We start from the raw sequence: 26,449 nt of genomic DNA on the forward strand, positions 1-26,449 counted from the left end.
GGACATAGCTGCTAGTCTGGGTCTGTGGCAGGCGGTGAGGGAACCAACAAGAGGGAAAAACATATTTCACTCCATCCTCATCAATCTGCCTGCCGCGGATGTATCTGTCCATGAAAGTTAGTAGGAGTGACCATGGCACAGTGCTTGTGGAGACGATGCCCCGTCTTCACATTGAAGATACCCTTCATTGTCTTGTGTGGCATTACCACCATGCTAATTGGGATAGATTTTTTGCTTTTTTGTTCTGATGAAGAGTCATGCGAACTTGAAATGTTGAATCTGTCTTCCCCTCCACAGATGCTGTCAGACCTGCTGAGTTTTTCCAGCGATTTTTGTGTTTGTTTCGGATTTCCAGCGTCCGCAGTATTTTGCTTTTATCTTAGATTTCGAACAGATCTAGCAACTCAAGACTGGGCATCCAAGAGATGCTGTGGGCCACCAACAACAGCAGAATTGTACTCCGACACAACTTGTAACCTCATGGCCCAGCATATCCCCTACTCAACCATTCGGGGGAGGCGGTCCAGAGACCCAGGGTAATGCTCTGGAGACCTGGGTTCAAATTCCACCATGGCAGATGTAGAATTTGAATTCAATAAAAATCTGGAATGATGATCATGAATCGAATGTCATAAAAACCCATCTGGTTCACTAATCTTACCTGGCCTACATGTGACACCAGACCCACAGCAATGTGATTGACTCTTATAAAGGATGGGTAATAAATGCTGGTCCACATTTCATGAATGAATATTTTTTTAAAAAGCCAGGGGATCAAAGCTGGTTCAATGAAGAGTGGTAGGCCAGGAGCAGCACCAGGACTATCTGCATGCCAGACAGCATAAGCAACAAGTGATAGACAGAGCTAAGTGGTCCCACTAACATTGGATCAGATCTAAGTTCTGCTGTCCTCTCACATCCAATTATGAATGGTGGATGTTGGACAATTAAACAACTCAATGGAGGAGGAGGCTCCACAAATATCCCCATCCTCAATGTTAGAGGAGCCCAGCACATCTGTGCAAACGATTCAGTGGATGATCCATCTCCGCTTTCTCAACCAAGACTCGGCTGAAGGCACTGGATACTGCAAAGGCTAAGGGCTCTGACAACATTCTGGCAATAGCACTAGTCTCCAGAACTTGCTGGCGCCCCTAGCCAACCTGTTCCAGTATAGCTACAACACTGGCATCTACCCAGCAATGTGGAAAATTGCCCAGGTACGCCCTTACACAAAAGGCAGGACAAATCCAACCTAGTCAATTATTGCCCATCAGTCTACTCTCGATCATCAGTTAAGTGATGGAAAGGGTCATCAGCAGTGCTATCATCGGCACTTGCTCAGCAATAACCTGCTCACTGATACTCAGTTTGGGCTCCGCCAGGGTTACTCAGCTTCTGACCTCATTGGTTCAAATGTGGACAAAAGAGGTGAACTCCAGAAGTGAGGTGACATCGACTGCCCTTGATAATAAGGCAGCATTTGACCAAGTGTGGCATCAAGGAGCCCTAGCAAAACTGGAGTCACTGGGAATCAGGGGCAAAACTCTCTGTTGTTTGGAGTCATACCTAGCTCAAAGGAAGATGGTTGTGGTTCTTGGAGGTCAATCACCTCAGCTCCAGGATATCACTGCAGAGTTCCTCAGGGTAGTGCCCTCGGCTAACCATCTTCAGCTGCTTCAATGACTTGCCATCATAAGGTCAGAAGTAGAGATGTTCGCTGATGATTGCACAATGTTCAGCACCATTTGCGACTCCTCAGATACTGAAGCAGTCCATGTCAAAATGCAGCAAGACCTGGACCATATACAGGCTTAGACTGACAAATGTAAGTAACATTCGCGCCAGACAAGTGCCAGGCAATGATCATCTCCAGCAGGAGAGAATCTAACCATTGCCCCGTGATGTTTAATGGCATTACCATCACTGAATCCCCCCACGAACATCCAGGGGGCTACCATTGACCAGAAGCTGAACTGGACTAGCCATATAAATACTGTGGCTCAAGAACAGGTCAGAGGCCAGTAATCCTGCAGCAAGTAACCCGCCTCTTGACTTTCCAATGCCTGTCCACTATCAATACAAGGCACAAGTCAGGAGTGTGATGGAATACTCCCCACTTGCCTGCAAGAATGCAGTTCCAACAACACTCAAGAAGCTTAACACCATCCAGGTAAAAGCAGCCCGCTTGATTGGCAAACCCCAGCCACAAATATTCACTCCCTCCTTCACCAATGAACAGTACTACATGCCATCTACAAGATGCACTGCAGAATCTCACCCAACGCTCCTTAGGCAGCACCTTCCAAACCCATGTCCTCTACCGTCTAGAAGAACAAGGACAGCAGACACATGGGAACACCACCACCTGGAAGTTTCCCTCCAAGCCACTCACCATTCTGACGTGGAAATATATTGGGGTTCCTTCACTGTCGCTGGGTCAAAATCCTGGAACTCCCTCCCTAACAGCACTGCAGACGTACCTACAACAGGGACTGCAGCTATTCAAGAAGGCAGCTCACCACCACCTTCTCGCAAGCAATTAGGGATGGGCAATAAATGCTGGCCTAGCCAGCAACTCCCACAACCTGTAAACGAATAAAAAAAATTTTACTTCACCACCACCTCTCTCCACCCCGTCTCTGTCTCGAAGTGGTCAGGTTGCTTGTTCATCATTCAGTTTTCAATGCACAGAAATTTCTTCCAACTAATTATTGGAAAGACTGATCGATTGACTGGAATTTGCTGCAAGCGGCAATGGTCCCTGTGACAGGCCTGGAATTGGAGGATTGCTGCACTTCATTGGTCAGCGGGACCCACTACCTCATCTCATTATTAATTGGCTGCCACTGACTCGGCCGTCCTTGGCCGCCCCCAAAAGCTGCTCGTCAGTCAGAGGGCTATCAGCTCAGCAGACTCAGCAGCACCACTGGAGTGGTGACATTACTGCAGCTGCACCAGGGAGAGGAAGGTGCAGTAGTGGACACCTGCCCTCATGACCAGGTAAGTAATGTCTGGTGTACCAGGCCCAAGCAGACAGGCCCTGGACAGGGTGGTGTGGTGGTTGGTGAGGACAGGGAGCGGTGTTCTAGGCACGAGTGGCCATTGCTGCTGTGGGTGCCGCATTAGACCAAAGGGTGTCCAAGTAGGATGATCCCACCCCTTGCTCCTCCACTGGAGTCTATCAGGCAGATGCCAGGCTTTACCTGATGGTCTCCCCACAGGCAGATAGCTCTCCACTGCTGGTAAAATGCCAGTGAAGAGAAGAAGAGGCCTTTCATTAGCCAACCCCTGCCTTCCATTGCCATTTATCAGGCCCAACCCATTTCCCAGCCCTTTGTCTTTGGTTCCCACCACAAATTGTGTTCCCTAACTACCAATACCATCTCTCTTCCTGGTAACTGACTGAGGCTGAACCAGAGTATTCACAACATTCATATCGAATTTGATCCGAAGATGAGCTTCAGGTCACATTTGTGCGGTATGACGATGACCAGATATTTCCACCTCTGTAACTTTGCCCAACTTCATCTCTGCCTCATTGTTTCTGTAATGAAATCTTCATCTATGTCTTTTTACCTCTAGAATTGACAATTCTAAAGCATTCCTGGCTAGCCTTCCTATGTCTGTAACCTTTCTTGGGTCAACAGTTCCCTGAGATATCTGAACTCCTTCAATTCTGGGCTCTTGCACACCCTGAATTTTAATCAGTTCACCATTGTTGGGTGTGTCTTCAGTTGCCGAAGTCCAAACCTCTGTAATTGCATTCCTAAACCTCTCCTCCTCTTCACCCACCATCACTGGTACAGTGGCTACCATGTGTACTATCTACAAGATGCACTGCAGCAACTTGCCAAGGCTTCTTTGACAGCACCTTCCAAACCCACAACCTCTATTGCCTAGAAGAACAAGGTCAGCAGGCACATGAGAACACTACCACTTGTAAGTTCCCCTCCAAACTGCACACTATCCTGACTTAGAAATATATTACTAAACCTTAATTGTCTCTGGGTCAAAGGTGCTATGTGCTGGTGCTGGAGGGAGTTAATATTTATGGTGGTGGATGGGGTCCCAACAAAGCAGGCTGCTTTGTCCTGGATGGTGTTGAGCTTCTTGAATATTGTTTGAAGGTACACTCATCCAAACTGGACAACGGATGAATGATGCTGGAGGAAGCTGTTCAACGTCCTGAAACTTCCTCTCTCCTCCTCTAAGATGCTGCTTAATACCTGCCTCTTTGACCAAGCTTTTGGTCATCTTCCCTCAATATCCCTTTAAGTGATTGGTGACAAATTTTGTTTGATAATGTTGCTGTGAAGTGCCTTTGGAGTTCCCCTACATTGCAACAGCTTGCAACAAATGTTAATTCTGTGAGAGAAACGGTTCAACCTTTTACATCTGTGTTGAGTACAATCCAGAACATTTGCTCAAGTTTTAATTCAGGTCTCTATATGGCTGAGCTATTATCACTAGTCATCTTACACAAACTAGTTGTCAGATAGGCTTGAGCAATTAAACTGAAATGGCTGACCACTGTCAGACTAACTAGTATGGGATTGACAGTGAAGATTGACTGCAGCATAATTTTATACCTTCATCCACTCCCTCCATTCCAGTCTGTATTCATAGACTCATCATGTACAAATATGTTCTGGACAGGTACCACAGTGGAGGAAGTGACCTTTAAAAGTTGTTCTAGTTTCCTTTGCAGAACCCTATGTATTTACTTATATATCACTGCATAAGTAAACACATTGCAAGCAGGAAGATCATCACTCTATTATGTACATATGGATTGGAAATGGGGCTAAATTATTGTAATCCTGATTTTCAAGCTCATACCTACTTCTCGTACAGGGGTTCTCAAAGGGAGGACTTTGGGCCCATAAAGGTCCACAGGAAGTTGTCAAGGTGTTGCCAAATTAGCTTCTTTCAAGAATGAAGTATTTTCTGCAAGAAGGGTCAACAAAACAAATGAGCGAGATTGATCATTATCAATGTCAGTGCTGCCTCTTTTACTACTAAGAATGACACCTTGTAATTGGCTATGCTTTTGTACCCACTTCAAATAAAAAAGAGGGAAGTTTAAGTTTAATTCAATGTACTGATGCAAGGTTGGGCTGATGTGGTGCCAAGGCTGCTCCTGATATTGGAGGAGATGAGACTCTGCCTCTTCCTGCCCCAGGTCCATTAATGACAGTTGGCAGCTGTTTCTTTTCCCAGCAGGCTGTGCAGTGAACTCTAATGCCACCGTGGTTCAATCTAATAAGTGGAGGAACAGGTCATTGAAGGTTGATAAAAACAAAAAGTGTTGGCAAAACTCAGGAAGTCTGGCAGCATCTGTGGAGAGAGAAACAGAAACATTCTGAGTCTAAAATGACACTTCTTTGAAACTTCCCATGAAGGTTGATGTCCATTTTGTAAGGTGAATAGGCCAAGAATTAATTGAAGTGTATCTGTAAATGTTTGCCTGACTTCATCTTTTCCTTTCTATTCACCTGGCTACTGCTTGTTTGTGGCAGCTGTTACAAGAGCAGAGCATGCCACAGGCTGCTGATCAAAATTTCCTCTGTCGCTGGAATCTCACAGTTTCGGGTCCGAGTTCCAGGGGCATCATTCGTGAGGTGTGGGCGGTCATGAAATTTGACCATTTTTATAAGGGGAAGTGAGCATGAAGTTTAAGTGCATATCGTATGTGGTGATTTACCTAATTCTTTATTGTGGGATCTTACTGTCTGCATTTTTGCTGCTGGTTTTTACCACATGACAGAAGCCATTCTTAAAAGCATAGTTGTGTTGGATGGCAGGATCCATGGAATTTTTATAACTCGTGGGTGGGGGTGGCAGTGGGGGTTCCGGAAACAAAAAGTTTGGGAACCCGTTTTCTAGTGCAGCTACCCTCAGGGAGTGGGAGATCAATACATTTTCCATATTATTATTGGGGTGTTTTATGATCCATAAGTTGCATTTTTGGGGAGGAGAAATCACTTTTTTATGCTAATGAAAGTGAGCAATATCATTTTGGAGACTGGAATATTTTAAAAAAATGCACCCAGAACAGGTAGTTGGCAGGCCAGGTGCAGGACAAAGGTGCTTTTCTATCCTGCATCATCAATTATTGCTTGATTGAGATGTGGGGCAAACGATATTGGTTAACTCCAAAGCACTCTACCAGTGTTACTTTTTCATTTTTATGTACTGTTTGAGCAAGATGTTTAACTCAATACTGAATCAGGCATTTTGTGTTGTTGGTGAGCTTCTATTGGAATTGAACTGACATTGTCATTTACCTTGCATCTAATCTGATATATGCCTGAAAACATATTGCATTTCCCTTAACTGAAAATCAGTCCCGTGGATCGGTACAAAGTGAATTACCTCTCCTGGTAAAAGCTTTTTTAATTCACCAAAACAGAAACCTGACACAAAAATAAGATATTCCGAAAATCTGTAGCACATTCACCAGTGTCTATAAATGGACAAAATGGTTCAACCTTTCAACTTTCATGCCTTTCATCAGAACAAATTCATACCACCAGAATTAGATTTAAATAAATAGTGATGTTTTGTTGCTCATCATGTACAGATTTATTCATGCAATGCAATGAAGCATGAGAAAATAGACTATTGAAAAAATCATTGATTTCATTGGATCCAATGTTTGCAAATTGTTATACTTTATTATTGTTGAATTATATTATTATCCATGTATTTCTAAGCATATTTTGGGAGTTATATGTTAGTTGAAATGTTTCTGAGATCTGTGTAGAAGGCTTGTAATGCCATTAGAGGTGAGAGTGCACATGGTAAGTACTGTGCTTGTTGGTTGATGTGGCAAAAATGAATTTTGTATGACTTTGTCTTGTAGGTTGTAGTCACAATAAAAAAAAACCCTGAAATTCAGGTTTTGAAGGATATCAAGATTGTGGAGGGCCCTAAACATGCCTTTGTTTGGCCCTATCTGCAATGTTTGATCATTTTGACAAATATGAGGGCTGAAGAAGCACTTGCTTGCTGAAAGATATTCAAAACTCTATTACTTCTGCCTTCCCACTTAAATCTAAGTGACCACCTGCACAATGCAGATGCACTTACCAGAACCAGTTGATCAAGGCAAAAGTATTAGAGGCACAATGTTGCAGTATTGTTTTAATTGCAGAGATCTGACCATAAGTTTGAATTGTCTGCAGGGATTTGGAATGTTTTTGAGGTATTCAACTTTAATGCTTTTAACTTGTGGAGGGGTTTTCTACAAGAGAACAATGGACGCCTACATTCAAAGGCTGCAAAGTGGAGTTCCTTGTGGAAATCCCACTTTGTATGATACATAAGTAAGAGGAAGAGGACCAGGAGCAGCAGGAGACTTCACAGGAGCTAAAGTCTAAGACTTCACAAAAGGATGAAGTACTAATCAAGTAGACTGCTTTGTCCCAAATGATGTTGAGCTTTTTTTGAGTGTTGTAGCTGCACGCATGAAGACAAGATGTGAGCATTAAATCACACTCTTAACTTATGTCTTGTAGGTACTGGTGAGGCTTTGAGGAATCAGAAGGTGAACCACTTGCTGCAGAATAAACAACCTCTTACCTGTTTTATTAGCCCAGATATTTATGTGCCTGGTCAACTTGAGCTTCTGCTTATTCGTGAGCCTAAGATGTTGATGGTCATGGTCTAGGTGATGGCAAAGCCATAAACTGCCAAGTGGTGGTGGTTAGGCTCTCTCCAGTTGGAGATAGTAATTGCCTGGCACTTGTGCGGTTCGAATGTTACTTGCCACTTATCAGTGCCAAGCTCGAATATTGTCCAGCTCCTACTGGATGCTGGCATTATTTGAAGAATTGTTAAAGGAGATGAACACTGCAATCATCAGCAAATAGTCCAGCTTCTGACCTTGTGATGTAGGAAAGATCATTGGTGAAACAACTAGTGTGTAGACTTTTGGGCTCTCAGCCAAGCCACTTTATGCATTCTTGTCTGAGGGGCCAGATATCCATTAGGGCACTAAAACAGAGAAAATGTTTGATTGTCAGCCCTGGCTCTCTGATTTCTTCTGTCAATTTCACAATTGAGTCCTTGAAGGGACGGAGCACCTGGAGGGACATCAAGATGCCCTGTTTCTCTCGTGTTGCCACTACAGGACCTCACCCCTGGCTACCGCAATGGAGTGCAGGTCTGTGCACATCTGTTCTGCTGGGCCAGGGTCTCCATGGCGTCTATCATCCTTCTCATGGAGACCTCTGTACGTGGACAGGTGGGCACCATTTCATTAGAGAGCAGGCAAACACATTCTTCCTTCGCACTCCTTCCAGCTGCTCTGTGTGATGTTCCCTTGCCTTCTGCTGACTCACCATGATGAATTGGAAGGCCGAATCCAGAGGATCCAACATCACTTGGACCTCATAGATGTCTCTTTCCTCACAGTCCTCTGAGAGCTGGGGGGCTTGGCTTAACCTGTCTCCTCTTGCTGCAGACATGTGTCTGTGCAGTGACCATCAGATTGTGAACTAGATCCTGCTCTGGATCTACGTCCCACTGAGGTGTGTGTTATGACCGACGCAGTTGGTAAAGCGGAGTTATTTAAAATTCCCAGAGGGAAACTTTAAACAACCGTCATAACCTTTAATTTGAAGTGTTATGTTTGAGATGCGACTCTAAATTCAGTATTCAGACCACCAGTTCTCGTGGCTTTACGTTAAACTATTTGACACATTTTATTAATTTACACACATTACTATTATCATAACTTTTAACAAATTCCCGAAACTAATCTTCATTAAGGCAACAGCAAACCATAGACATAACCAAAACCAGGCAAAGCATTTCACCTTACGAATTCAAAATTAGGTTTTTTCACTCTGGAGCCAGTTGGAGGCTTGCAGCTACTTTTTGATCTTATATTGCCTCTGCCCTGCACACCCAAAAATTACTAAAGTTATACCTACCATCACTGATTGAATTCAAATTCTCATTGTCTCACCAGTCTCTTTGAACTTTAACTTTTAACAATGAACCCCAATTCATTGTACCAAATTTAATTAGTAATATAAACATATTGCTTGGTAGCTGCTAGAAAGGCGTCAAGTTTTCACCCCACTTCTTGAATGCTCTTTTCAGAAAATGCAAATGCACGCTTCCTCTCTTACACATCAAAATTAGTACATATCAAAGCACCCAGACGAGCTGGCTTTAATCCAATTGAGATACACCTGCATACTAAACCTCTATTTTAAAAGAAAAATATTTTCTGAAATAGTATATACATTAATAGCTTCATGACAGTATGTCTGTGTGCTAGTGGAGGGTGAGGGTAAGCACTGTAATGGATCTTCCAAGCTGCTTATCTCCAACTCTTCAATGGAGGAAGTGTCCTCTTGGCTGGAAATGAGGACCTGGATGGAGCTGAGGGACTGGCTGGCTGAGGGTGCTGGTCATTTGGCGGAGCTCCCAATGAATCAAAGGAAAGTTAATTAGTGCATGGCAGCAGAATCAAAGCAGGGAAGAGAGCGCTCACATTTGTGTGGAGAGAGGGATGATGTGGTGCAAGACCTTCTTGTGAGTGTTTGCCACCGACCTCACCATTGCTGCAGACACGGTCCACATCCACACAAGTCAATGCGATGGCACGTTCCTCAAAGTGAGGTGAGGAGCCTAATGTGGGCCACTCTACCCCAGGTCTGGGACCTCTTTCTCTGCTGCTTTGAGCTAGCTTCTCCTGCATGAAAACAGATGGTGAGAGTGTGAGTAGGACACATGGCAATGCGTGGAATGTTTGTGTGATGAGCAGAGCCACGGATGGGATGAGGATGTGACTTCGAGAGGATATGAGCCTGATGGAGATGTGAGAATGTATGTGAGAGAGTTAGTGGTGCTCTCCCTTGAGATGTGAGATCCCTGTGGACGTATGATGGATTTGAGAGTGTGTGAGTTGAGAGTGACGAGAAGAGTGACTTATCATGGTGGAACAGAGTAGACCATTCATCCTCTTTTGGCCCGGGGTGGCTGTCCTCTTTTGCAGGGCATTGGTGCTGACCACCACTGCCACTGCCTCCCATGCTGGATTGGGGACCTTACTTGCTGGCTTTCACCCTAAGCGGGATAGGGGACATCATGGTGGGCCTCCAGTGTTCAAAAGGTGTTCCAGGGATCGTAACTGAATCGGGGGGGGATGTTGCAGTCTTCTTGCTTTTCTGGGCCATATCTTCTGTGCAGCAGTCCTGGGCTGGAAGAGGAATGCACATGGCTGTACTTTAAATATGGCACCTAGGAAGGAAGTGGCGAGGTGATGGCATGGTGGGCGAATGAGAGCCTGCCTGCCACTGAAATGGCATGTTTCCTGGGAATGTATGATTAATGAGGCAGGATTGGGATGATACAGCATGATAAGCTGCCATTGCGGCCGGTGGGTAAAACATTCTTTTTCCCTCCCGCTACCGCACTTAGTGTAAATCTAGGACGATCCCAACTTAATGTGATGGAAGGGATGATATGCAAGGCCAAATTGGGTGCTAGTGTGAGCATGACAGCAAATTAAAATAGCAAGCAACCAGATACTCAGGGTCACACTTGTGGACTGAATGGAGATGTTCAGCAAAGTGGACAACCAATATGCCTTTGGTTTCACATACATAAAGGAGACTACTTCATGAGTAGTGAATACAGTATAGTAAATATTGCATTTTCACCTGGAAGGAATGTTTGGGGACTTAGACAAATTAGACAAGTGGAAAGGGAGGAATTACAAAGGAAGGTGGTGCATCTCCTGTACTTGCATGGGAAATTGCTGCATAAATGTAAACTCATGTCAGGAATGCAGGTAATGGTCCCTATGGAATTTGGAAAGGTGAAGGAAAAATGTGTTTGGTGGTGGCATCGTGTTGGAGGTGGCAGACCGTGAGTATAAAGACTGATGGAGAGACAGGTTGGGACAAGAGAACTGCTTCTGGGAGATGGCCAGGAGAGAAGCAGTTTAGAAAGTAGGACATTGTCGATGGTCCTGTTAATCACAGCTGAGGGAAATCCCTGGTTGTGGAAAAAGGACAATTGGAAGAATTGACATGGAAAATAGCATTGTCAGAACTGATGCAACAGAGACAGGGAAACTGGAACAATGGAATAGAATCCTTGGTGGGAATCTTCCGTTCTGGAGTCTAGGATTGGTGGCAGGTCATCTACTCATTGTAAACTAACATTCATAAGGGTGGAAGTGAGAGTGATTCCTGCTGGGGGGTGGGATGGCTTACCATGTGCAATCTTGCACTGTTCAGCTCATTACATATGCATCTGCAAGGAGCTTGCTGAATCTCATGGTGGGGACAAGCAGGAAGTTGTTGTCCCTACCAATACTTCATGGGCTTGAAGGCCTGGGTGTCATTTGTAAACAGCACCCAGATAGTCATTCACCAGTTGCAAGCCAGGAGCTCCGGATTATGCCGAGACCAGGATGTCACAGACCAGAAACATGTGGCCACAGGTTTCAGCAAAGCCTACCTGCGGGTTCTCCTCCAGGCCATTGGGGAAAGATGGGAAGTACTGTTTCCTAGGGATGGCAGTAGGAAGCCTTCCTGTCTGACCATTCTGCCTGGATGGAGGTCACAGTGGAGGTTAGCAGCCATGGGGCTCACTGGAAAACTGTCTTGGCAGTGCAGGAAGAGGATAAATGATCTGCTGCCAGTGTAAGTGGTGCCATCTGCTAATTGTAATCTAACATTAATAAGGGCATCAGGCAGTGTAAGTGTGGGACTGCACAGGGATGTCAGACAGATGTTTGGGTTGCAGGATTCAGCAGCAGATGGGACACATGCACTGAATGTGTGCTGGCAACTTCGTGCTCTCAATCTTCTATCAGTTCCAGAGCATCCCATTTGTTAATCACTTACTGTGGAAAGATCTGGATTTGGCGTAAGCATGCAATCTCCTAAACTGCTCATGCACCCATTGGGATGACATTCAATCTTTTTGTCTGTTTGTAGGACAAAAACGCCCATAATAAGACTGAGTGGGCCAAGACTGGCTGCGGCATTCCAGACATCCGTGTCTTCAACCCTTATGAGGAGCAGGTTGCTGAACTAACTTGTGAGGAGCCAGAATGTGCCTGTGCTGAAGGTGACATAGGTCTGCCCCAGAAAGACAGTGAGGATGCCTCCAGTCTGTAGATTGTCAGATGTGCTCACAAAGTAACACATTTGGTTTAATTGAAGAGCCTGCTTAAGCATTCGCTAAATCACTCTTTTCTCTGTTCTAGGTACCAGCAAGAAAAGTGGGAAGCCCACAGTGGAGACCAGCTACAGTTCCACCTCCAAACGCACCTCTGAGGAGGATGCCTCAGAGGATGTAGTCACGATGTTCACATGCACCTTCCACCAATGCAGAGACATTCACCTTGGTGGGTGCACGTTCTCGATGCGGCTCGGATTCACAATCTGGTGAGTACGTCACTGACACTGATCCACAGCTGGTGGGGGAAGGGACGGCCGAGAACTCAGAACCGCTGGAGACCAGGCCCCTGCCTCATCGCTATGCAGATGACGAGCCTCTGGATTCACCTTAAGAGACTTGTTGGTGATGCAGAGACAGGCAGGGGAACATTAGGCAGAGATGCCAGAAGCCATGTGCAGACTAGACCGAAGGTTGGAGGAGTTAGTCCACATTCTGTCTGCTGTCGTGGCTCCAGCATTTCAGTGCTTGGCTGCCTCCATAGAAAGGGTGATGGTTGCCTTAGAGGCCCAGATCCAGCAGAATGCACAGTGGCTACTGATATGCACTTGGACTGGCACCCCACTGCTCTTGGGTACAGTGCAGCAGCGGCTGGGCAAGTGGGGGAACAGGGCACCTTGACTTCCTTCCAGGTGCACCTTCTCAAGGCGTCAGGGAGGTGCCATTGGGCACTCACAAGGAGGAGGAGCACCAGTTAGCCATCCTTGGGGCTTCACCCTAGAATACTCCAAAGCTGCACTGCCGCTCCACCTCCCCTCTGCCAGTGACCCCATTGACCCCAGCAGGTCATGCCAAGGAGAGTGCTCCTGCACCTGAGCAGGAGGCCCTTATCAGTCCTTGGGCCACCAGAGCATACCTGCCTAAGTCACCGCAGTCAACCGGGTATAGCATGCTGTCAGCAGGTTGTCTGCACCTCAGTATGGATGTTGGGGCTGCACCTAGACGTAGTAATAGAAGAAGAAAGATAAAGAAATTTTGAAGTCACACAGGTGGTATGGCTGTACAACCATTGTAAATACCTTTGGCACTTGTAAATATATGTTCAATTTCACAGTTTGGAAGTTTCCTGGATTCCATCTTGCTAGTTGCTTCAATGGTTTCAGGGACTTAAGTGCTTGGAATGTGGGCCTGCATCAGAGCCTGATAATAAACTGCTAGAGGTTCAGCTTTCTCACATTATCAACATAGTGATTACTCAATAATCAAACATGTGCATGATTAAGCACTGGTCACCATTTGTGGGTGTACGGCCTGGTCATTCATCATGCTGTATTACTTGCAGATCATCATGCTCTGACCTCTGAAAATGATGTCTGCGCAGAACGTTTAGTGAGGTCACTGCATCTCCTGCTGCTGCTACCCTGATGCGAGATGTGGGTGGATGCAAAGCGTACTCAAGGGGAGTTAAATATGCTACGTGAATGGCAAAGAACACTGTAGATGCAGTTTCAGGGTTGAAAGAGTGAAGCACTACACTGTCTTCTTAACAGTAGAAAACCAGGGTGCCCCGATATGTTTGGAGAGAACTGTAGTGGGTATGTCCAGTCGTTGTTTGCTGTCTTTGGTGATTTGTCATTTTGAGCTAACATGCAGGTGAAATATGCATGTAAGGTAGCAACAGGCAAGGTTAACTGCAAGAGAATTGAGTAGGATTTATGGGCTGGGGTTTCAGTTGCCTGAAGCCTTTTTGAGACCTCATGGAGATTTGTTTGGCCTCCTTGTCTCCTTTTCAAGGGTTGCTGTAGACCTCGCATAAAGGGTTTGCAATCAAAGTGCACCAGACCTCATTGTAGGCCCTGGGTCTTAGTCCACAATGTGAGAGAGAGTAGAATAGGCCTGTGTGCTGGACCGTGCCGAGGACTGTGAGGCTATGCATGTGAAGCATTGGCAGCTCTAACAGGGATCTGCAGGGTCAATGCAGGGTAGATGTTTACCTTGGGTGTGGTGTCCAATTGGCTGGGCTGTCGACAATGATGGATCACAGTCACGCACAAAGACCATTTAGGACTGAGACTTGTCGAAGTCTCTGCAGTTGGAGGGAACCAGAGTGATTGCTACTTAACAACCCATAGTGCAGGTGAGGCACGCTGGTAGTGGACTCCAAACCTCAAAACATTTCGCAGTGATAAAGATGTCAAGGGATATGGATTTCGGGCACGTGGTGATTGGACTGGCGAGGTGGCGCGCAGGAACACCATCTTCCCTGATCAGTCCACATGGAAGAGCAATCTTGTGGGGTCAAATGATATTCTCATGCTGCTCATTTCTGTGAACCCATAGATCTGGTTCCACCTGAAAGAGCCCTCTGCAAAGTCAGCCTTCCATACGGAGCAGTTGTGAGTATGACATGAGTGCATTCCTGCCAAGGTAAGATTTCATGTTGCAACCAAGTTGTCATGCACACTGACTTTGTGAAGACATGGGAAAAATTGCATTTCTACTTACAAGTGCCCAAGTTTCTGGGAAAATGGGGTGCTTTTCAGATTCTAATGCGCACATTTGGTGTCAGGGCCCTGTGTATTAACACAGTTTGGTCCATGCAAAGGATCAACCACCAGCAGGGCAGCTATTAAGTAGTACAATTTAATTCATTATCATATATCAAGGTACAGACAAAGTATAATGTCTCTTATCCAAAAGGAGCTGGGGTCTGCCAGCCAGCAGAGAAAAAAGAGCATTTCGTAAAGGAAATATCTCGATAGTATACTCTGCCTGAAATCTGTTAGCTATCAGATTGTCATGGATCTCATGCCTCGTTGTACCCTTGAAATGGAATCTGCATGTTCCTCTATGACATCCTGGCCCTCGTCCTCACCATCGTCTTCACCATCCTTATTGTCCAAGGAGACGTCTTGGTCCTCCATGCCTCCTTCAGCCAAGGCATTCCCATTTTGTTGCGCAGGGTTGTGCAGAACGCAGCAGACAATGATGATCCAGGACATTGGAGAGTCCCACCTGAGCTGTCCAGATACCTGAACCTCATCTTTAGGAGGCCTATTGTCTGCTCAATCATGGACCTCGTGGAGGCATATATGACATTGTAGCTCTGCTCAGCAGTACTGTGTGGATGATGAACTGGCATCATCAGGCAGGTCCTCTGGTGGTATCGCTTGTCCCCAAGGAGCTGGCCATGTAATCGCTGAGGTCCTTCAAAACATGTGGCACCTGATAGTGGCTCAGAATGTAAAAATCTTAAGAGCTCCCTGGGAACTGAGCACAAAAATGGAGGATTTGTCTTGCGTGACCCCATATCAGCTGCGTGTTCCAAGAGTGGAAACGGTTCTTCTTGATTAATGTGACTAACTGTTGCTAGGGAGTTCTCAAGGCCATGTGAGTGCAGTCAGCACCCTCTTGCACTTTTGGGAAACCTGTGATGGTTGCAAAACCCAATGCTCTTGCAGCCTGGCTTTTGGGACCTAGGCGGAATTGGACAAATTAGTTCTTTCTCCTGAACAAGGCATCTGTCATCTCCCAGATGCACTTGTATGTCACAGACTGGGAGATGCTGCACAGGTCCCCGATGGGGCTCTGGAAGGAGCCAATGGTAAATGCCACCAGTGCTGGATTGCCTCCAAGTTCTTGGACGCAGGTCACCGTGGAGAATCTGGCTTATCAAGAACTTATATAACTATGCTTAAAAACATTCAAAGACTTTGCTACCACCACATTTTGAGGAAGAGAGTCAAAAGACTCATGACCCTCTGAGAGAAAAAAATTATTCTCATCTCTGCCTTAAATGGGCAGCCTCTTATTTTTAAACTGTGGCCCCTAGTTCTAGATTTCTTTATTCATTTACAGGATGTGGGCGTTGCTGGTTAGGACAGAATTTATTGCCCATCCCTAATTGCCCATGAGAAGGTGGTGGTGAGCTGCCTTCTTGAACAGTTTTAAGTCCCTATGGTGTAGGAACACCCACAGTGCTTTTAAGGAGGGAGTTCCAGGATTTTGATCCAGCGAAGACAGCGAAGGAATGGCGATATATTTCCAAGTCAGGGGAACATCCAGGTGGTCCCATGTATCTGCTGCCCTTGTCCTTTTAGATGGTAGCAGTGGTGGGTTTGGAAGGCGCTGCCTAAGGAGCATTGGTGAGTTTCTGCAGTGCATCTTGTAGATGAGACACACTGCTGCCACTGTTCGGTGGTGGAAGGAGTGAATATTTATGAAAGGGGTGCCAATCAAACTGGCTGCTTTGTCCTGAATGGTGTTAAGCTTCTTGAGTGTTGTTGGAGTTGCACTCACCCAGGCAAGTGGGGAGTATTCCACCAGACTCCTGACTTGTGCTTTGTGGATGGTGGACAGACTTTGAGGAGTCGAGTGAGTTACTTGCTGCAGGATTACTGGCCTCTTACCTGCTCTTGTAGCCATAACATTTACATGGCTAGCCCAGTTCAGTTTCTGGTCAATGGTAACCCACAGAATGTTGATAGTGGGGGATTCAGCGATAGTAATTCCAGTGTATATCAAGCTGCGATGGTTAGATTCTCTCTTGTTGAAGATGCTCATTGCCTGGTACTTGTGTGGCGTGAATGTTACTTTCCACTTGATAGCCCAAGCCTGGATATTGTACAGGTCTTGCTGCATTTGGACAAGGACTGCTTCGGTATCTGAAGAGTTTCAGATGGTGCTGAACATTGTGCAATCATCAGCGAACATCCCCACTTCTGACCTTACGACGGAAGGAAGGTCATTGATGAAGCAGCTGAAGATGGTTGGGCCTAGCACACTACCCTTTGGAACTCCTGCGGTGATGTCCTGGAACTGAGATGATTGACCTCCAAGAATCACAACCATCTTCCTTCGTGCTAGGTGTGACTCCAACCAGTGGAGACTTTTCCCCTCAAATCCCATTGACTCCAGTTTTGCTAGGGCTCCTTGATGCCAAACTCGGTCAAATGCTGCCTTGTCGTCAAGGGCAGCCCTCTCACCTCGCCTCTGGAGTTCCGCTCTTTTGTCCATGTTTGAATCAAGGCTGTAATAAGATCAGGAGCTGAGTGGCCCTGGCAGAACCCAAACTGAGCTTCAGTGAGCAGGTTATTGCTAAGTAAGTGCTGCTTGAAAGCACTGTTAATGACCCCATCCATCACTTTTCTGATGATTGAGAGTCGACTGATGGGGCAGTAATTGGCCAGGCTTGATTTGTCCTGCTTTTTGTGTAAAGATATATTTGTGCAATTTTCTACATTGTTTGGTAGATGCCAGTGTTGTGGCTGTACTGGAACAGCTTGGCTAGGGATGTGGCAAGTTCTGGAGCACAAGTCTTCAGTACTATTGCCGGAATGTTGTCAGGGCCTATAGTTTTTGCAGTTTTCCGTGCCTTTAGCCTTTTCTTGATATCACGTGGGGTGGATCGAATTGGCTGAAGACGGGCATCTGTGATCTTGGGAACCCCTGGAGGAGGCTGAGATGGATCATCCAATTGGCACTTCTGGCTGAAGATTGTTGTAAATGCTTCAGCCTTACCTTTTGCACTTAGGTGCTGGACTCCCCCATCATTGAGGATGGGGATATTTATGGCACCTCCTCCTCCAGTGAGTTGTTTTATTGTCTACCACCATTTATGACTGGATGTGGCAGGACTCTCCCACAAGAGGAAACATCCTTTCCACATCCACCCCGTCAGGACCCCTCAAGATGTTTCACACAAGTTGCCTCTTACGTGCTGGGACATTATAAGGTGCCTCCGGCATTACCTTTTCACTTACCTGTAGATAGGTGCACTGCTCACTATGTACCCATGGTCATGCCAATATTAACCGTCGCACTGGTCCTTGTTGGGAGCATCCTGGCTTTCTTGAGACCCTGCTGCTTCTTGCTGCTCAGGCCATTGTTCCTCTTGGCTCTATGCTGGTCCCCTTTCCTTCTCATCTGGATGAGAGCCAGTAGAAAAGTTAGGTTGCCTGCAGCCTACATCATCTAGCTCCAATTGGTTCTCTGAATGAATTGCAGTAATAACCTAGTGAGCATTTTCTTTTCAGGTTTGCCTCCATCTAAAAGACACAAAGCCAGTTATAAGACCTGTGCCTGGCTTCTATCTAGACATGGCATCCCCACTCCACCCCCTCCAGGTGAAGGACATTCTGGAGGACCAGAGATGGGTGTTCTTCCCGTTCATACATGACTGTGCATGGAGATGTTGTTCTTTGACTGGGGTGATGAGAGCCATGTGCAAGAATGCTCCCTCAGACACTGTTTAGCTTGCTTCCATTACCCTCAAGACTCTTATGGAGAGACCATTGCCTTGGCAACATAGAATGACTCACCAGATGAGCCCTTGTTAGCTATGATCATTTCCCGGGAGGATTCAGGTTTCAAGTTTGCTGCCATCCACCAGCCGTGCCCCCAAAGCCATCTACCTCCCTCCCTTCCTTCGTCCATTCATTTATTCTAACAGCAGCAAATGGCAAATCTCACAGAACAAATGGCAACTCCAGACCTTGTTGGGACCTCGATATTATGTGACCCATGAGTCAGGGAGCAAACCTGCTGATATGTGGGCTTCACCATAGAGAGGAGAACACAACTGAGCATGGTTCTCATCAAGTTGCTTCTTGATTATTAGTGTATCCCTTTAGCTGTCCAATTATGCTGACCTTGAACTCCACACACCTGAAAAGACCCTCCTCTCACTCCAAGGGATCGCAATTTCAGAGTGACAGTGTTGCATAGCTATTAACCAAAATAGTGTGCCATCACATTTGAGAGTCGCTCCATAACCTTGCATGCTCCCAATCACCCACCAGCTTCTACCTTTGGCAGACACAACATAACCATCCCTCTCCCCTCTGTCACCAGTGAACCCCACCTCCTCGTTAGCCTTGCACATATAACCATGACCCTCAACATGCCTTTAACTACACCCATTACCATCCTCATGTCAACCTGTTATGACCGATGCAGTTGGTAAAGTGGAGTTATTTAAAAATCCCAGAGGGAAACTGTAAACAACTGTCATAACCTATAATTTTAAGTGTTAAGTTTGAGATTAGACTCTAAATTCAGGAACCAGACCACCAGTTCTCGAGACTGGACATTAAACTAAGTGAAACATTTTATGAATTTACACAGGTCAAAATATATATACACATGGCTACAAATTGCTACTATCATGACGTTTAACGAATTCCCAAACTAACCTCCATTAAGGCAACAGCAACCCATAGACTTAACCAAACACCAGGCAAAGCATTTTCACCTTACAAGTTCAAAATGAGGTCCTTTCACTTGGTTGCTGTGGTGCCAGATGGAGGCTTGCAGCTGCCTTTTGATCTCACATTGCCTTTGCTCTGCACACCCGAAAACTACTGAAGGTATACCTATCAGCCCCATTGAATGTTAATTCTCATTCTATCAACAACCTCTGAACTAAAACTCTCTATCAATAAAACCTTTTCATAGTACTAACTGTATTAGTAAAATAAACATATTGCTTGGTAGCTGCTAGAAAGGTGTTAGTTTTCACCCCACTTCTTGAATGCTCTATTCAAGAAATGCAAGTACACACTATCTCCTACGTATCAAAACCAGTACCCATCAAAACACCCAGACTAGCTGGCTTTAATCCAATTAAGACACATCCACTGACTAAACCTCTATTTTAAAAGAAAATATTTTCCAAAATATTATATACATTAATAGCTTAATGACACCACTCTGACCCCAACCTTCATCCCTCCTGTTATCTGAGCATCCGTTTCTGTGACCCCCACACCCATCCAATGAAACTTTTGGATTCCTATTACCCCAGACATTTGAACATATCAATTAGAAGCAGGAGTTGGCCAATTGACCCCTCACGCCTGCTCTGCCATTCAATAAGATCATGGCTGATCTGGTTGTAACTTCAGCTCCACATTCCCGCCTACCCCCAATGACCTTTTATCGCCTTACTTATCAAGAATCTATCTACTTCTGCCTTAAATATGTTCAAAGACTCAGCTTCCACCATCTTTTGAGGAAGAGAGTTCCAAAGATCATGACCCTCTGAGAGAAAAAAAAATTCCTCATCTCTGTCTTAAATGAGCGCCCCCTTATTTTTAAACAGTGACTCCTAATTTTAGATTCCCCTCAAGAGGAAACATAATTTCCACATCCATCCAGTCAAGACCCCTCAGGATCTTTATATGTTTCAATCAATTATTCTTCTAAACTCTAGCGGATACAAGGCTAGCCTACCTATTCCAGTTATTAGTCTAGTAAAATTTCTCTGAACTGCTTCCATAGCATTTACATCCTTCCTTAAATAAGGAGACCAATACTATATACAATACTTTAGATATGGTCTCACCAATGCCCTGTATAACTGAAGCAAAACCTCTCGACTTTTGTATTCAATTCCCCTTGCAATAAACAATAACATTCTATTAGCTTTCCAAATTACTTGCTGTACCTGCATACTAGCCTTTTGTGATTCATGCACTAGGACACCCAGATCCCCCTGAATCTCAGAGTTCTGCAATCTCTCACCATTTAAATAATATACTTATTTTCTATTCTTGCTGCTAAAATGGACAAAGTTCACATTTGCCCGTATTATACTCCATTTGCCAGATTTTTGCCTACTCACTTAACCTATCTATGTTCCTTTGTAGGATCCTTGTGTCCTCTACACAACTTACTTTCCTACCTACCTTTGTGTCATCAGCAAATTTAGCAACCACACATTCAACCCCTTCATACAAGTTATTTATATAAATTGTAAAAACTTGAGTCCCCAGCACTGATCCATGTGGCACACCACTTGTTATATCTTGCCAACCGGAAAAAGAGTCATTTATGCCTACACTCTGTTTCCTCTTAGCTAGCCAATCTTCTATTCATGTCAAAACATTAGCCCCCACCCCCCCCCCAAAATGAGCTTTTATTTTCCACAAAAACCTTTGATGTGGCACCTTACCAAATGCCTTCTAGAAATTTAAATACAGTACATCCACCTGTTCCTCTTTATCCACAGCACATGTCACTTCTCAAAGAACTCCAGTAAGTTGGTTAAATGTGATTTCCCTCTCAAAAAACCATGTTGACTCTCCCTGATTACCTTGAACTTTTCTAAGTGTCCTTGCTATAACATCTTTAATAATAGCTTCTAACATTTTTCCTTTGACAGATATTAAGCTAACTGGCCTGCCTGACTAACTGCTTTCTGTCTCCCTCCCTTTTTGAATTGAATGGAACCTTCCCTGAATCTGGGGATTTTGGGGAAATTAAAACTAATGCATCAACTATCACATTAGCCACTTCTTTTAAGACCCTAAGGTAAAGTCCAGACGTGGAGACTTGTCAGCCTGCAGCTCCAACAATTTGCCCAGTACCACTTCCCTGGTGACTGTAATTTTCTTGAGTTCCTCTCTTCCTTCCATTTCCTGATTTACACCTATTTCTGGGCTGTCACTTGTCTCTTCTAAAGTGAAGATTCAGGCAAAATACCTGTTCAATTCATCTGCCATCTCCTTATTTTCCATTATTAATCCCCCAGGCTTACTTTCTATAGGACCAATGCTCACTTTGTTAACTCTTATTTTTTAAATATCTATAGAAACGCTTGCTATCTTTCTTTGTATTTCTAACAAGCTTTCTCTCATGCTCTAATTTTTATCTCCTTATTAATCATTTAGTCATCCTTTGCTGTTCTTTGTATTATGTCCAATCTTCTGGCCTGCCACCCATCTTTACACAATCTTTAAGTTTGATGCAATCTTTAACTTTTTTAGTTAATCAGTAATGGCAGTTCCTTCCCTTGGAATTTTTCTTTCTTATTGGAATGTATCTCTTCTGTGTGTTCTAAAATATCCCCTTAAATGTCTGCCACTGCATCTCTATGACTTGTCCCTTAACCAAATGTGCCAGTTCACTTTAGCCAGCTCTGAATTCATGCCCTCATAATTGTCCTTATTTAAGATTAAGATACTAGTCTTTGATCCACTCTTCTCTCCCTCAAACTGAATGTAAAATTCAATCATATCATGATCACTGCTACCTAGGGGTTCCTTCCCTATGTCACTAATTAATCATATTTTGTTGCACAATTCCAGGTCTAATATAGATTACACTCTGATTGGCATCAGAATGTGCTGTTTTAAAAAAGCATCACAAAAACATTCTATGAATTCCTGACCGAGGCTATTTTTGCCCATCTGAATTTTCCAGACTGTATGTAGAATAATATCCCCCATGATTACCATCATACTTTTCTGACAAGCTTCCATTATTTCTTTCTTTATACCCCATCCTACCGTGTGGTTACTGCTGGGGGTCTGTTCACTGCTCCATACGGGATTTCTTGTCATTATCATTTCCCACCTCTACCCAAACCGCTTCTGCATCCTGGTTTCTTGAACTTAGGTTATCCCTCTCTATTGTGCTAATGCCATCATTAATTAACAGAACCACTGCTATGCTCTTTCCTAGTTTCCTTCAGTATTCAGGTCCCAATCTATGTCATCCTGCAGCCATGTCTCTGTGATGGCTAACAGATTGTATTTATTTATTTTCCTCGCCACTGAAACGGGGCCTGCCACCATTTTGAGTGAGCGGGCCAATTAAGGCCCACCCAGCGGCCTGCCCGACAGGAAGCGCTATGTGCTTCCTGTGCGGTGGTGGCGGGGCGGGGGGGTGGAATCCCCATCTGTAAAAGTGCACTCTTTCGCGCATGCGCACAAAAGAGCGCACTGCTCCCTGAGGCAAAGTCCTCTCTCAGGGAGATTAGTGACAGGTAAGAAAAGTCAAAAAATAGAAAAATTAAAAAATGATTAACATGTCCCCCTCATGTGACAATGTCACACGAGATGGGACATGTTAATAAAAATGACAAACTTTATTAGACTTTTTAAAAACTGACATAAAACCTCATCCCGTCAGTGGATGAGATTTCATGCTTTATCAGAAGCCCGCTGGGACTCCTGGCCTGCCTGCCAACCTTAAGGTTGGATGGCATGTCTTTAATTATCTTAATTAGCCTGTCAATGGCCTTAATTGGCCATTGACAGGTCGGCAGGCGGACAGCTGATTTTGCTGTCCGCCCGCCTTCCTAAAAATTTAAAGGGACCGGGATGATGTTGGTGGGGGGGTCCTCCTGACATCATCCCACGACCTTTTCCTGTCGGCAAGTGGGCACCGCCCCCAAATCGCCGGTGAGAAAAGTCAGGCCAGAGTCTTTAGTTTTGTCCTTTTATTATTTTTGTATGATCCAGTCTTATCTGCTGATTTACTCTGAGATTTGTATTCTTTGCCCCTTTCTGTCATGATTTGTTATTCCAATCCCATATTAATACCTTTACCTGTACATTAAATTGTCTCTACTCTTTAATTGCCACATTTTCCCAAATTTGATCCCTTCCACCCTCTTTAAGACCCTCTCTACCTCCCTCATTACTTGGTTCACTAGAATACTGGTCCCAGCACATTTAGGTATAGAATGTCTCAACGGTACAGCCCCCATTTTTTCCCCAGTCCTGGTGCCAGTCACCCACAAACTGGAACACACTTCTCCCACATCAGTCTTTGAGCCATGCATTCCTCTCTAATTTTATTTACCCTACGCCACGTGGCTCAGGTAACAATCCAGAGATTATTATCTTTGAGGTTCTACTTTTTAATTTTGTGCCTAGCTTTTCAATATCTCTATGTAGAACCTCTTTTCAATTTCCACCTATGTCGTTGGTACCGACAAGGACTATGGTGACTGGATCCTCCCCCTCACATTGCAAGTTCCTCTCCAGCCCTGAGAATACATCCTGAACCCTGGCACCTGGCAAACGATATAGCCTTCTGGATTCTCACTCTTGGCTGCAGAGGACAAAGTTTATCCCCCCGATCACGTCCTGTATTACCACTACATTGTTATTGCTCTCCACGCTTGAAAAGCTTCCTATACTATTGTGCCATTACCAGTGTGCTCATCTACCCTGCAGACCTCATTTTTGTCCACGCACGTTGCAAGCAGCTCAAACCTGTTTGACAATATAAAGTCTGAAACTCCTCCACTTCTGTCTGCTTGGTCCTTTTCCCTGCCTCACCCACCATCACACCAGTGATCAAAACAGACAGCCCTGCTCTAAGACGTGTGCCTGTCTTTTGGAACAAATTGTCTAGTTATTTCTTGCGTTCCCTTCTTGCGCAGTGTCTGCAGTTTGGCTTCCAAATCAATAATCCTGATCCAGAATTAATCTTGCTGCTTAGACTTTCTACGGATATGTTGGTGTATAGGAGTTCCCACACTCCATAGCTGCAACAAATACCTGTCCTTCCAGTTTTACTCATGTTACTTAGTTAATTTAATTATTTTCTTATTTAACTTAGAATAATTCCTATGTATACTACAATTTACTGTACTTATTAAATACTAGTACCACCTTCAACAAAGAGATACACATTTCTTAATTCCTCATTGGCTTACCAGTTACTCACCAACCAGCTCCTTCTGCTGCACCGATGTAAGAAAAAAAAAAAAGCACCTCCTCTCCCTCACCCTAACTCCCCACTAACCAAACTCGCATCAGCTACCTCTGCTTGCAACCTGCAATCATTTTGCAAAGATGTACCCAGCCCTCTATATTTATTGTCTTTGGAACTGAGGCTACAACAACTAGATTGGACTAGTTAGCCAATTAACTAATTAGCTGCACTCCAATAGAGCTTGTAGCGGTGGCATAATGGGATTGTTACTATACTGGTAATCAAGAAACCCAAGAATAATGCTCTGGGGACCTGGGTTCAAATCCCAGCACAGCAGGTGGTAGAATTTGAATCCAATAAAATTCTGGAATTAAAAGCCTACTGATGACTGTGAAACCATTGCCAATTGTCATAAAAACCCAATAGAGCTTGTTTATCCTTGCCTAAGGCTGGAAGAATTTACTTTAGTATATTAACTTACTAGAGTTTATTAACTTTACGTAAATCACAGTTAAATACTAACTGCAGACCAGATATTTTAGAAATATATTGATGTTTAAAACTCCCGTCTCACCAAACTCATACCAGCTCATTCTCCTTGCAATCTGTACTCTGTTTTCTTTGGACTTGCCACCGTGCCGCATACCACTCCCCCCCCCTTCACTGTGACTGTTCACTCAGCTGCCTAATACCCTCAATTTAACCCCTAGGACCCCACTATAGATAGCACAACCTCACTGTCTGGGACTATTCTCTCCCACCATCTCTGCCCCGAAACACCCTCCCCCACTCAACCACAGGACCTCCAGATCTAAGAAGCAAGACCCATCCCTCCATCCCACATCCCTGCACCCTTGCAGCCTCCCTTCCTGTCCAAGACAGTCCGTCTTCCCTCCCCAGACAGCCTTCCTCTCTGCCCCAGACAGTCAGCTTTCCTTCCCCGGGCAGCCTCTCCCTGCTCCGGACAATCTGTCTCATTCCCAGGATAGCAACCCTCCCTCCCTCGGAGGTTGGCCAGGAATGTGTTGGCATAGTCGAGTATGGAAGTGATGAAGGTATGGATGAGAGTTTCAATAGCAGAAGAGCTGATTTTGGGGTACAGATGGACAGCGTTGTGGAGGTGCAAATAGGTTGAAAGCTCATCCCATGGTAAAGTATGCCAGAGTTTGCAAATAGTCTGTTTCAGCCTTCAGCTAGGGAGAGGGATGGAATAGGCCGTGAGAGAGTGGAGTTGGCAGCAGGTACCAAAGCCAATGGCTTAACTCTTCCTAATATTTAATTGGATGAAGTTTCTGCTCATCCAGTACCAGATGTCAGATAAGCAGTCTGACAATCTAGAGAAGGTTGAGAGAAGTAGTGGTGAGATAGAGCTGCATGTGTTCAATGTATATTTGCAAACTGACATTGTGTTTTCAGATGATATTGCCAGGGGACAGCAGTAGATGAGAATTAGGAGGGGTTCAAGGATAGATCCTTGGGGAACACCATCGATAACTGTGTAGGCATGTGGTGAACAGCCATTGATGTTGATTCTCTGACTACCATTAAACAGGTAAGATTAGAACCAGGTGAGTGTAATCCCATACAGCTGGGCAACAGTGGAGAGGCATTGGAGGAGGATGGTGTGAAGAACCGTGTCAAAGACTATGGACAGGTTGAGAATGATGAGGAGGGGTAGTTTGGCTTTGTCAAAATCATGTAGGATTTCATTTGTGACTTTGATAAGAGCTGTTCCGGTACTGTAGAAGGGGCAGTAACCTGATTGGTAGGATCCAAACATGGAGTTCTAGGAGAGATGAGCATGAATTTGAGAAGCAAGAAATAGCATTTGAGCAAAGCACAGGTG

The 26,449-nt window shown here is 44.8% G+C and overlaps 1 protein-coding gene across 1 annotated transcript in view; it reads left to right on the forward strand.

The window, feature by feature from the left end:
- The window catches only part of adgrb2 (adhesion G protein-coupled receptor B2), a 1,120,188-nt gene that overhangs the window by 61,433 nt on the left and 1,032,306 nt on the right, over nucleotides 1-26,449 (forward strand). Inside the window, exon 3 of the mRNA XM_041212905.1 lies at nucleotides 26,020-26,041. Coding sequence (XP_041068839.1) covers nucleotides 26,020-26,041 — 22 coding nt within the window. The remainder of the gene's footprint in view (nucleotides 1-26,019; nucleotides 26,042-26,449) is intronic.

The sequence above is a fragment of the Carcharodon carcharias genome, chromosome 19 (genome assembly GCF_017639515.1).
Source record: "Carcharodon carcharias isolate sCarCar2 chromosome 19, sCarCar2.pri, whole genome shotgun sequence".
In the NCBI taxonomy this organism is placed as follows: domain Eukaryota; kingdom Metazoa; phylum Chordata; class Chondrichthyes; order Lamniformes; family Lamnidae; genus Carcharodon; species Carcharodon carcharias.